Raw genomic sequence first — 13378 nt, forward strand, 5'->3', positions numbered from 1 at the left:
TATTTATTAATAATGTGCAGGTGTTGTTTCTAATGTATCATTACTTCACAGCAACCGAAATCTACAATGCCATAGACATTTTTATTGCTGCGTATGTTTGGATGACCGTGTTTGGCAGCTTTTCTGACTATTGCATCCGCAAAGATTTCAGCCTTGTAAGGTTTGCTCAGGTACATATTTATGTATGTATTAACTAGTTTAACATCTAGTGGTGTACTTATACAACTCTAAGAGTGCAATATAATCTGACAGATTAATTACATTGCATTGTTCTTAACAACAGTTATATGTTGTACTACATATGCCCGATGCATACCCTTTTCACTCTCATGGTTTATGGGGCACTTGGTATTTTCAACAGATACAATGACAATGACCTTTACCTTCAAAACTTGGTCTTACTTGTAAAACTAGTCAAAACTCGGTCAAAGTCAAACTTGGTCAACACCTGAGTACTACCGAGTAGCGATTTTTGCTATAAGCTATTTGCATAAATGTAAACATATTATATGTGTTATTATGTTGCTAATTTGCTTCGTAGGTTGAGATTTGAGAGGTGGATGGTAAAGACTAAAGCTGGAGGAGGGAGAAGTTAAAAGTAGAATATCTATCAAAACGCTTTGTTGTGATAACATCCTTGAAAGTATTTCTTTTTTCATGTTTCGTAAATCTGTTGGCTGGGAAATATCACTTGAAACATACATCTCTCAGATTCACATATGGTTAAGGTATACCCTGTTTTATTATCTTTCTTTTTTTTTTTATCCCTTTTTTTTCTTTCTTTCTTGAGATTTAAACATGACTTTGTATGGTAATTTATTGGTGCGCAGATCAGGAGTGCCGGATGGAATGTGTTCAATATCCTTTTAGAAGGTCAGTTTTGCTACAGATCCAAGTACAAGTAGCTAGGTTTGTTCAATTATATTTGTTACTGTCCTACAAATAGCTATGCAAATAAAAAAAAATGTTCATCTTTCAATAGGTCACTATCACTTTTGTATCAAGTATTCAAGTGTAGATTTGTATTCCCTTGTTGAACGGAGAAAGGTTCAAGTTTTATTACAAAAGGTAGGACACATAATACTTAATACTGAAGATTATTGTGTAATCTTTAACGTTACATTAATTTATGGGTGCCCTTAATTTATAACATTTTTTAGTTTCGTAGTCAGTTAGATATTTTCTGGCGATGGTCCCGTTAGCACCACAAGGATAAAAACCTCCAGGACGAAATTTGCTTCCAGTTTGGTAGACAATACCTAGTATTTCCTCTGGTGTTCGAGGATACGATAATGAACTTGCATTTCCTGACAAGATGTTTCCGGTTGTCATCCCTTCAGCTCCTAAGTAACGTGGGACCGTAAGACCTTCATCTTTTATACCAGCATGACCTAACTTGTTTCGTAATATTGAGATTTTGTCAGTGAATGTAGCTACTGTGATCCCGTATGGAAACACCTTTAGTCCTTTTCTTTCGTAAAGAAGAGTTCTGATAACTGCATCTTGACCCGCTTCTATACCCAAAAGACCCGCTACAAGCTGCACCTCATAAAATTCTAGTAATTATATTCAGGATGTGATCATTAACATATATATGCAAATTCATGTGGTACATTAATGATCGTTAAATAGTAAACGGATAAGGTTTTTCCCGTGTTCAATTATTTGGACCATTTTTCTGGTCACCTCAATATATGCTTCTAGACTACTAGTGAGGATCGAACCTCGGACCTCCCGGGAGAAAATCAACGCCCCTAACTACTAAGCTATTTTGGGATGGTTATATATATGCAAAATTATGCGATACATGAAATGATCATGTACTAAAACGGATGACTTGATACTTGCTTTATTTTTCTCTATTTGTAAATGTTTTGGAAACGCATAAACTTAATTACGGACCTACTAGCTTTCAGTTTATTTATAGCGCGCCTACTATATGTGTGTAGTAAGGAATTTGGTAAGAGAAAGCTACATGTAACACATTTCTTATTAGAATCTAAAATTGAAAATTGTATAAAGAGATATATATGTATATAGATAGAAAGATATACAAAAAGAGAAAAACAACTGGTCCACAATGTTAATCTTTTGCATGTGTATAGCAACTGCAACAATAATTGTAAGGCAAATTATATGCACATGAATTTAACTTAACTAACCAAGTAACCATGTAATATGATTATGTATACATACTTACCTTTTTGGATTTGGGATTTATGAGTAGTGGATTTGCACCAACATAACCAGTGAGACCAACATAAGGGATGACGTAGGACGCAATCAAAAAATTGATATCATTTGCATATGGATCAAAAACCGGATATAAGGGCTTTCCGAACGCACTGTTTATTACATTTGCAAACGTCTCCACACTTAAATTCATCAGCGGCCTCGGAAATCCAGGTACCGTGCTTTTTATTGCCCTGTACGTATACATACATGCCATATATATAAAAACAAAAACCCAACAATTAATTAGTAACTAGAAACATGTAGTGTACATTTTTAACTAGTTAATGAACCTGATGTGACCAACTTCTTCTAGACCAAATTGGAGGATTATATCTCTAATGAGCGGGCTAAGTTTAGCCATTCTAGCACCAATTGGTGGTGGCCCCCCACCAGTAAGGTTGGGTTGGATTTGATCCAAACCCTTCCCCAAGGATCCAAATAAGAAGAACTCGGCTTCCAAGTATTCTAAATTTAAAGGAAACTCTAAAAGATCAACATCAGATCTAGGCAGCCGATATTCATTTGAATTTGAGCTACTACTGCTACTGGTTGCAGCCACAAGCAGAAGGATCAACAACAGTTTCGTGGTTACCATAATTGGGTCGCTAATCGATATAATAATTATAATTATAATTATAATTATAATTATAATTATAATTATAATTATAATTATAATATAGTGTGGTGCGTAGGATATATCAAGGGGTTTAGTTGATTATGCGGCTTAATCTATTGATTATGGTTAATGTATATATTTTCAAGTAGGTGTGTGTATATATTTGGTTGTGCATGGTTTACATAATTATTTATAGTCCTTCAAGTAAGTAGTACGTAGTTTGTTCGAGAAAATTTTGCCACTTGGAATTCAGTGAGTGGCTAATTAGAGTATTTCTCTAATGGTAAATGATAGTATTGAAAGATTGTGGGTAAAGCCAATGTATGAAGGTTGTTATAACCATTTCTAGTATGGAAGCTTGAGGAGGTAAGCATCCAATTGATTTAATTGTTTATTTTTCTCAAAAATTAATTAATACATATACTTAACTGAATAAAAAAAATACAATGGTTCCAACTTCCAAGCGGCGAATCCGTGTGTTTTTGCAAGGATTTTGGGATCTGAATCGTTATTGGGGTGGATTTAGGGACGTTTCTGGCTGGTTCTTGTGGGTTAGGGTTTGGCTCGTTGATATCGTTTCTCCGCCCTTTGCCGCCGTTGTCTCCTCCGGTGACGGTTGTAGGCGGCAAGTTCCGACGGAACTCTGGTTCCTTATTGGTGGGGCTTCAGATCTAGGCGAGGTGGGCTCGTTTTTGGCTAGGGTTTAGGTTGATGCGTGTTTGGTGTTGAAATCAGACAGTGCTGTGGTTCAACGTTGGCGACAGTTACTGGGGTGGGTGGCAGCTGCTGGCGGCCTTGGGTGGTTGCTAGTAGTTGCTGTCAGCCTCCCGGTGGTTGCGGGTGGCAGGAAACAGAGGCCGGTTGTTGTCGCTGGCGGTTGATGGTGGTTGTTGGCGGGAGCTGGCGCTATTTGCTGACTGCTTGAGTCCGGGGGTTTGTAAATGTCGTTAGAAAATTAGCGTAGGTGACTGGTTCCTTTATGGCTCGATTCGGCATTTGGTTATGTTCGGTAGTTGCTGGTTTGGTTCATTCATTCCATTTTTCCCATCGTCATGTCTTTAGTGGGCTTGATGTAGTTGCTGACATTGTTGACTTAGTTGACTTCGGAAAATAGGCATCGGGTTAGGTGTTCTTGGGTTGTCCGGTGAATGGTTTGAATTTGCTGTTTCTGAGGAGTGTTGTTGCAGGGTTGAATACGAGATCGAGTTTATGTGTATGTTTTAGGTTTAGAATTGGTGGTATTATTTATCTGTAATGTCATGTGTTATTTCAATTTTGCTCGCTTGTTTCAATCTAGTCGTTCATAGTGCTTAGAACGAACATAGCGACAGCCAATGTGATTTGATCGTCCGTGACCAAGTACTTCCTCAACAGATCGATATGACCTGCTCAATGTTGTACCACCGGATCCTCGGATCTTTTATATATATACGTATTAATATTTTTGTCAAAAAAAGTAAATGTAAATACATTAATAAAAACAAAAACGTAACAATCCTAAAAAGTTCATTAAAACAAAATAATGTTTCAATATATTGTTTAAATACATAAAAAAAAAAGTTAAGTACGTAATTATGTGTATTTTGTCTGTGAACTATTAAATTAGGATAGAAGAAGAATATATATATATATATATATATATATATATATATATATATATATATATACATGTGAATAATATTTTAATTTTGCAAAATAGTCGTTGCATTCTAGCCATTTGCTACCTTTTTTTTATGAGTTTATCTGATGATAGCCTAACGGTATTTAAGAAGAAATGTATGCCACAAGTGAACTGTTGTAAATGATATATTGTAAATCAATTATAAATGATTTAACTGTTGGAGCTAATCGGTTCATTTTGTCTTAAATCGAAAAGTGAAAGAAACAAATGTGTATATATAAGCTTATGAGAACCTCCCTCTATCCAATTGATTTTAGAGTAATGTGGAACTTATGAGCTTATATGTTGTACATGGTGGTGGACCTGAAAACGATCATACATCAACTTATATCGACTATTAATTTGACTTTAAAAAAAAAATTGATTGATATCATTAATGTTATTATATTTTTAAAATACATTTATATTTGTGTTATTTTACGTTTTTACATTAGAGTTTAGTTAAATTGAATGAATATAATTTAATAACAAGTGAATTTGATTCTTTGAAAGAGGAAAAAAAAAATATTTTTCATATAAGATTAATAAGTAACAAAGCTAAAATAATATACTCGATTTTGCTCGATATAAATAATCGCTTTATATAATTCAAAAAATGAAAGTTGTTAGGGTATTGATGGAGATAAGACAATTCACGAAAACGCTCAGTTGTTGGGAATCCTAATTTGCAAGTAGTGTTACAATCAGTGGTTGAGATAGGGATGCCAAAATGACCCGTATCTGATTGAGAAATTCGATCCGTTACAATTGGTCCGGGTTTGATCCGAGTCCGTCGCGTCATGGGCCGAGTATGAGGATGGTTAGAACAAAATTTTCGGGTTCAGGTCTGGGTATGGTTTTGGATACAAACCCGTATACTCGACCCGAAGAATTTTAATAATAATTTTTATGTAAAATTTTATTACTAGTATTATATTGTTAATGTATGAAAGATTTCTCTTATTTGTTTTGAAAACGAGTATAATTTTATTCAATATTATCATATACAACAAGTTTTCGAGATGTTATATTTTATATACTTCGTGTATTTAAGTATTTTAGAAAATTTTCAAACAACTTTTTGTATGTGATATTTTATAATACTTTAAATATGAAGTAGTTAAGTTATTTTTTGATATTTTGATTTTGTAACTTATTGAAAATAAATACAAAATGACTAATCGGGTATGTAGTGACCCGAACTTTTCCATGTTTATATATATATTAAATGAAATTGTTATTTACATGATTAAGTGTTTCCAACATGTTAAGCAATCAAACTTGTTAAGACTTGATTAATTGAAATAGGTTTCATATAGGCAATTGACCACCCAAGTTGACCGGTGATTCACGAACGTTAAAACTTGTAAAAACTATACGATGACATATATATGGTTATATATATAGTTAACATGATTTTATTATAAGCATGTATCTCATTAGGTATTTTAACAATGAGTTATATACATAAAAATGAGACTATTAATTTAAGAAACTCGAAAACGATATATATAACGATTATCGTTATAACAACGTCTTACTAGGTACATATGAATCATATTAAGATATTGATACACTTGGTTAATTATGTTAAATGATAAGTAAATATATTATTAAGTGTATTAACAATGAAATACATATGTAAAAATAAGACTACTAACTTAATGATTTCGAAACGAGACATATATGTAACGATTATCGTTGTAACGACATTTAACTGTATATACATCATACTAAGATATATTATATATCATAATATCATGATAATATAACAATTTAACATCTCATTTGTTATAATAAACAATGGGTTAACAACATTCAACAAGATCGTTAACCTAAAGGTTTCAAAACAACATTTACATGTAACGACTAACGATGACTTAACGACTCAGTTAAAATGTATATACATGTAGTGTTTTAATATGTATTCATACACTTTTGAAAGACTTCAAGACACTTATCAAAATACTTCTACTTAACAAAAATGCTTACAATTACATCCTCGTTCAGTTTCATCAACAATTCTACTCGTATGCACCCGTATTCGTACTCATACAATACACAGCTTTTAGATATATGTACTATTGGTATATACACTCCAATGATCAGCTCTTAGCAGCCCATGTGAGTCACCTAACACTTGTGGGAACTATCATTTGGCAACTAGCATGAAATATCTCATAAAATTACAAAAATATGAGTAATCATTCATGACTTATTTACATGAAAACAAAATTACATATCCTTTATATCTAATCCATACACCAACGACCAAAAACACCTACAAACACTTTCATTCTTCAATTTTCTTCATCTAATTGATCTCTCTCAAGTTCTATCTTCAAGTTCTAAGTGTTCTTCATAAATTCTACAAGTTCTAGTTACATAAAATCAAGAATACTTTCAAGTTTGCTAGCCCACTTCCAATCTTGTAAGGTGATCATCCAACCTCAAGAAATCTCTGTTTCTTACAGTAGGTTATCATTCTAATACAAGGTAATAATCATATTCAAACTTTGGTTCAATTTCTATAACTATAACAATCTTATTTCAAGTGATGATCTTACTTGAACTTGTTTTCGTGTCATGATTCTGCTTCAAGAACTTCGAGCCATCCAAGGATCCGTTGAAACTAGATCCATTTTTCTCTTTTCCAGTAGGTTTATCCAAGGAACTTAAGGTAGTAATGATGTTCATAACATCATTCGATTCATACATATAAAGCTATCTTATTCGAAGGTTTAAACTTGTAATCACTAGAACATAGTTTAGTTAATTCTAAACTTGTTCGCAAACAAAAGTTAATCCTTCTAACTTGACTTTTAAAATCAACTAAAAACATGTTCTATATCTATATGATATGCTACCTTAATGATTTAAAACCTGGAAACAAGAAAAACACCGTAAAACCGGATTTACGCCGTCGTAGTAACACCGTGGGCTGTTTTGGGTTAGTTAATTAAAAACTATGATAAACTTTGATTTAAAAGTTGTTATTCTGAGAAAATGATTTTTATTATGAACATGAAACTATATCCAAAAATTATGGTTAAACTCAAAGTGGAAGTATGTTTTCTAAAATGGTCATATAGACGTCGTTCTTTCGACTGAAATAACTACCTTTACAAAAACGACTTGTAACTTATTTTTTGACAATAAACCTATACTTTTTCTGTTTAGATTCATAAAATAGAGTTCAATATGAAACCATAGTAATTTGATTCACTCAAAACGGATTTAAATTGAAGAAGTTATGGGTAAAACAAGATTGGATAATTTTTCTCATTTTAGCTACGTGAAAATTGGTAACAAATCTATTCCAACCATAACTTAATCAACTTGTATTGTATATTATGTAATCTTGAGATACCATAGACACGTATACAATGTTTCGACCTATCATGTCGACACATCTATATATATTTCGGAACAACCATAGACACTCTATATGTGAATGTTGGAGTTAACTATACAGGGTTGAGGTTGATTCCAAAATATATATATATAGTTTGAGTTGTGATCAATACTGAGATACGTATACACTGGGTCGTGGATTGATTCAAGATAATATTTATCGATTTATTTCTGTACATCTAACTGTGGACAACTAGTTGTAGGTTACTAACGAGGACAGCTGACTTAATAAACTTAAAACATCAAAATATATTAAAAGTGTTGTAAATATATTTTGAACATACTTTGATATATATGTATATATTGTTATAGGTTCGTGAATCAACCAGTGGCCAAGTCTTACTTCCCGACGAAGTAAAAATCTGTGAAAGTGAGTTATAGTCCCACTTTTAAAATCTAATATTTTTGGGATGAGAATACATGCAGGTTTTATAAATGATTTACAAAATAGACACAAGTACGTGAAACTACATTCTATGGTTGAATTATCGAAATCGAATATGCCCCTTTTTATTAAGTCTGGTAATCTAAGAATTAGGGAACAGACACCCTAATTGACGCGAATCCTAAAGATAGATCTATTGGGCCTAACAAACCCCATCCAAAGTACCGGATGCTTTAGTACTTCGAAATTTATATCATATCCGAAGGGTGTCCCGGAATGATGGGGATATTCTTATATATGCATCTTGTTAATGTCGGTTACCAGGTTTTCACCATATGAATGATTTTTATCTCTATGTATGGGATGTGTATTGAAATATGAAATCTTGTGGTCTATTATTATGATTTGATATATATAGGTTAAACCTATAACTCACCAACATTTTTGTTGACGTTTTAAGCATGTTTATTCTCAGGTGATTATTAAGAGCTTCCGCTGTCGCATACTTAAATAAGGACGAGATTTGGAGTCCATGCTTGTATGATATTGTGTAAAAACTGCATTCAAGAAACTTATTTTGTTGTAACATATTTGTATTGTAAACCATTATGTAATGGTCGTGTGTAAACAGGATATTTTAGATTATCATTATTTGATAATCTACGTAAAGCTTTTTAAACCTTTATTGATGAAATAAAGGTTATGGTTTGTTTTAAAATGAATGAAGTCTTTGAAAAACGTCTCATATAGAGGTCAAAACCTCGCAACGAAATCAATTAATATTGAACGTTTTTAATCAATAAGAACGGGACATTTCAGTTGGTATTCGAGCATTGGTCTTAGAGAACCAGAATTTTGCATTAGTGTGTCTTATCGAGTTTGTTAGGATGCATTAGTGAGTCTGGACTTCGACCGTGTTTTCTTTAAAAATGATTGCTTAACATTTTTGTTGGAAACTATATATTATTAACATGTATATATTATGTGATATATTAATCTCTTAACATGTTTGATATTGTGTGATAGATGTCTACCTCTAGCACAAATTCCATTGACTCACCTAATAATAACGAAGAGTCGAATATATATTGGACTGATTCACAAGTTCCCGAAGAGGAACCGGAAGAAGAATCAGAACCGGAAGAAGAATCAGAACCGGAAGAGGAGGAACCGGAGGAGGAAATAGAACCGGTGGGGGAAATAATAAAACGGTTAAGTAAAAGAAAATTCTCAACCAACCGACCAAGATTAATTATGGTCAATGGTGTTTCCGCCAAGGAAGCAAAATATTGGGAGGATTACCAATTCTCCAAAGAATCGGATTCCGACGAGAATTCCGATGATGTTATAGAAATTACCCCAACTGAATTCAAAAAGGCAAAAGAAAATAATAAGGGAAAGGGCATAAAAATAGAGAAATCTAATTCCAACCCCGATGAACTTTATATGTATCGTCAACCCCCGAAGTCCTTAAGTTGTAACAATGACCCGGGAACCTCTAAACCACCAGGTTTTTCTAAACCAATGTGGAAAACGACGGCTCGTATTAGGGGAACATCATATATCCCTAGAAACTTGGCAAAACGAACCAAAACCGAAGAAGAATAAACAAGCGAGTCGGAATAAGATAGTTGTATTCGTGTGGTGTAATATATGTAATATAGTGTGCTTATTGAAATGTCCCGTTCTTATTGATTAAAAACGTTCCATATTAATTGATTTCGTTGCGAGGTTTTGACCTCTATATGAGACGTTTTTCAAAGACTGCATTCCTTTTTAAAACAAACCATAACCTTTATTTCATATATAAAGGTTTAAAAAGCTTTACGTAGATTATCAAATAATGATAATCTAAAATATCCTGTTTACACACGACCATTACATAATGGTTTACAATACAAATATGTTACATCGAAATCAGTTTCTTGAATGCAGTTTTTACACAATATCATACAAACATGGACTCCAAATCTTGTCCTTATTTTAGTATGCAACAGCGGAAGCTCTTAATATTCACCTGAGAATAAACATGCTTTAAACGTCAACAAAAATGTTGGTGAGTTATAGGTTTAACCTATATATATCAAATCGTAACAATAGACCACAAGATTTTATATTTCAATACACATCCCATACATAGAGATAAAAATCATTCATATGGTGAACACCTGGTAACCGACATTAACAAGATGCATATATATATATATATATATATAAGAATATCCCCATCATTCCGGGACACCCTTCGGATATGATATAAATTTCGAAGTACTAAAGCATCCGGTACTTTGGATGGGGTTTGTTAGGCCCAATAGATCTATCTTTAGGATTCGCGTCAATTAGGGTGTCTGTTCCCTAATTCTTAGATTACCAGACTTAATAAAAAGGGGCATATTCGATTTCGATAATTCAACCATAGAATGTAGTTTCACGTACTTGTGTCTATTTTGTAAATCATTTATAAAACCTGCATGTATTCTCATCCCAAAAATATTAGATTTTAAAAGTGGGACTATAACTCACTTTCACAGATTTTTACTTCGTCGGGAAGTAAGACTTGGCCACTGTTGATTCACGAACCTATAACAATATATACATATATATTAAAGTATGTTCAAAATATATTTACAACACTTTTAATATATTTTGATGTTTTAAGTTTATTAAGTCAGCTGTCCTCGTTAGTAACCTATAACTAGTTGTCCACAGTTAGATGTACAGAAATAAATCGATAAATATTATCTTGAATCAATCCACGACCCAGTGTATACGTATCTCAGTATTGATCACAACTCAAACTATATATATTTTGGAATCAACCTCAACCCTGTATAGCTAACTCCAACATTCACATATAGAGTGTCTATGGTTGTTCCGAAATATATATAGATGTGTCGACATGATAGGTCGAAACATTGTATACGTGTCTATGGTATCTCAAGATTACATAATATACAATACAAGTTGATTAAGTTATGGTTGGAATAGATTTGTTACCAATTTTCACGTAGCTAAAATGAGAAAAATTATCCAATCTTGTTTTACCCATAACCTCTTCATTTTAAATCCGTTTTGAGTGAATCAAATTGCTATGGTTTCATATTGAACTCTATTTTATGAATCTAAACAGAAAAAGTATAGGTTTATAGTCGGAAAAATAAGTTACAAGTCGTTTTTGTAAAGGTAGTCATTTCAGTCGAAAGAACGACGTCTAGATGACCATTTTAGAAAACATACTTCCACTTTGAGTTTAACCATAATTTTTGGATATAGTTTCATGTTCATAATAAAAATCATTTTCTCAGAATAACAACTTTTAAATCAAAGTTTATCATAGTTTTTAATTAACTAACCCAAAACAGCCCGCGGTGTTACTACGACGGCGTAAATCCGGTTTTACGGTGTTTTTCGTGTTTCCAGGTTTTAAATCATTAAGTTAGCATATCATATAGATATAGAACATGTGTTTAGTTGATTTTAAAAGTCAAGTTAGAAGGATTAACTTTTGTTTGCGAACAAGTTTAGAATTAACTAAACTATGTTCTAGTGATTACAAGTTTAAACCTTCGAATAAGATAGCTATATATGTATGAATCGAATGATGTTATGAACATCATTACTACCTTAATTTCCTTGGATAAACCTACTGGAAAAGAGAAAAATGGATCTAGCTTCAATGGATCCTTGGATGGCTCGAAGTTCTTGAAGCAGAATCATGATACGAAAACAAGTTCAAGTAAGATCATCACTTGAAATAAGATTGTTATAGTTATAGAAATTGAACCAAAGTTTGAATATGATTATTACCTTGTATTAGAATGATAACCTACTGTAAGAAACAAAGATTTCTTGAGGTTGGATGATCACCTTACAAGATTGGAAGTGAGCTAGCAAACTTGAAAGTATTCTTGATTTTATGAAACTAGAACTTTTGGAATTTATGAAGAACACTTAGAACTTGAAGATAGAACTTGAGAGAGATCAATTAGATGAAGAAAATTGAAGAATGAAAGTGTTTGTAGGTGTTTTTGGTCGTTGGTGTATGGATTAGATATAAAGGATATGTAATTTTGTTTTCATGTAAATAAGTCATGAATGATTACTCATATTTTTGTAATTTTATGAGATATTTCATGCTAGTTGCCAAATGATGGTTCCCACATGTGTTAGGTGACTCACATGGGCTGCTAAGAGCTGATCATTGGAGTGTATATACCAATAGTACATACATCTAAAAGCTGTGTATTGTACGAGTACGAATACGGGTGCATACGAGTAGAATTGTTGATGAAACTGAACGAGGATGTAATTGTAAGCATTTTTGTTAAGTAGAAGTATTTTGATAAGTGTATTGAAGTCTTTCAAAAGTGTATAAATACATATTAAAACACTACATGTATATACATTTTAACTGAGTCGTTAAGTCATCGTTAGTCGTTACATGTAAGTGTTGTTTTGAAACCTTTAGGTTAACGATCTTGTTAAATGTTGTTAACCCAATGTTTATAATATCAAATGAGATTTTAAATTATTATATTATCATGATATTATCATGTATGAATATCTCTTAATATGATATATATACATTAAATGTCTTTACAACGATAATCGTTACATATATGTCTCGTTTAAAAATCATTAAGTTAGTAGTCTTGTTTTTACATATGTAGTTCATTGTTAATATACTTTATGATATGTTTTCTTATCATAGTATCATGTTAACTATATATATATATATCCATATATATGTCATCATATAGTTTTTACAAGTTTTAACGTTCGTGAATCACCGATCAACTTGGGTGGTCAATTGTCTATATGAAACATATTTCAATTAATCAAGTCTTAACAAGTTTGATTGCTTAACATGTTGGAAACATTTAATCATGTAAATATCAATCTCAATTAATATATATAAACATGGAAAAGTTCGGGTCACTACAGTACCTACCCGTTAAATAAATTTCGTCCCGAAATTTTAAGCTGTTGAAGGTGTTGACGAATCTTCTGGAAATAGATGCGGGTATTTCTTCTTCATCTGATCTTCACGCTCCCAGGTGAACTCGGG

General features: G+C 32.4%; 1 protein-coding gene and 1 long non-coding RNA gene across 2 annotated transcripts; one reads left to right on the top strand and one right to left on the bottom strand.

Annotated features, from left to right (window-relative positions):
* Positions 1-34: 34 nt before the first annotated feature.
* LOC139876733 (uncharacterized) lies at positions 35-906 on the top strand. The gene is made up of 3 exons (XR_011768263.1): positions 35-170; positions 542-728; positions 831-906. It is a non-coding gene; the product is annotated as an uncharacterized lncRNA (long non-coding RNA).
* Positions 907-1122: 216 nt separating this feature from the next.
* LOC139876226 (desiccation-related protein PCC13-62-like) lies at positions 1123-2830 on the bottom strand. The gene is made up of 3 exons (XM_071863512.1): positions 2526-2830; positions 2201-2426; positions 1123-1539 (listed from the first exon to the last, which is right to left on the bottom strand). The coding sequence occupies exons 1-3, from the start codon at positions 2828-2830 to the stop codon at positions 1123-1125; spliced, it is 948 nt and encodes a 315-aa protein (XP_071719613.1).
* Between the last annotated feature and the right edge of the window lie 10548 nt (positions 2831-13378).

Source organism: Rutidosis leptorrhynchoides, chromosome 11 (assembly GCF_046630445.1).
Source record: "Rutidosis leptorrhynchoides isolate AG116_Rl617_1_P2 chromosome 11, CSIRO_AGI_Rlap_v1, whole genome shotgun sequence".
Lineage (NCBI taxonomy): Eukaryota > Viridiplantae > Streptophyta > Magnoliopsida > Asterales > Asteraceae > Rutidosis > Rutidosis leptorrhynchoides.

Bases quoted from the DNA above. Each gene is read 5' to 3' on its own strand.
- LOC139876226 (XM_071863512.1), bottom strand. From the start codon at position 2,830: ATGGTAACCACGAAACTGTTGTTGATCCTTCTGCTTGTGGCTGCAACC. The intron at 2,427-2,525 runs GTTCATTAACTA...GTATACGTACAG, and splicing joins GAAGAAGTTGGTCACATCAG to GGCAATAAAAAGCACGGTAC. The intron at 1,540-2,200 runs GTAAGTATGTAT...TATGAGGTGCAG, and splicing joins TAAATCCCAAATCCAAAAAG to CTTGTAGCGGGTCTTTTGGG.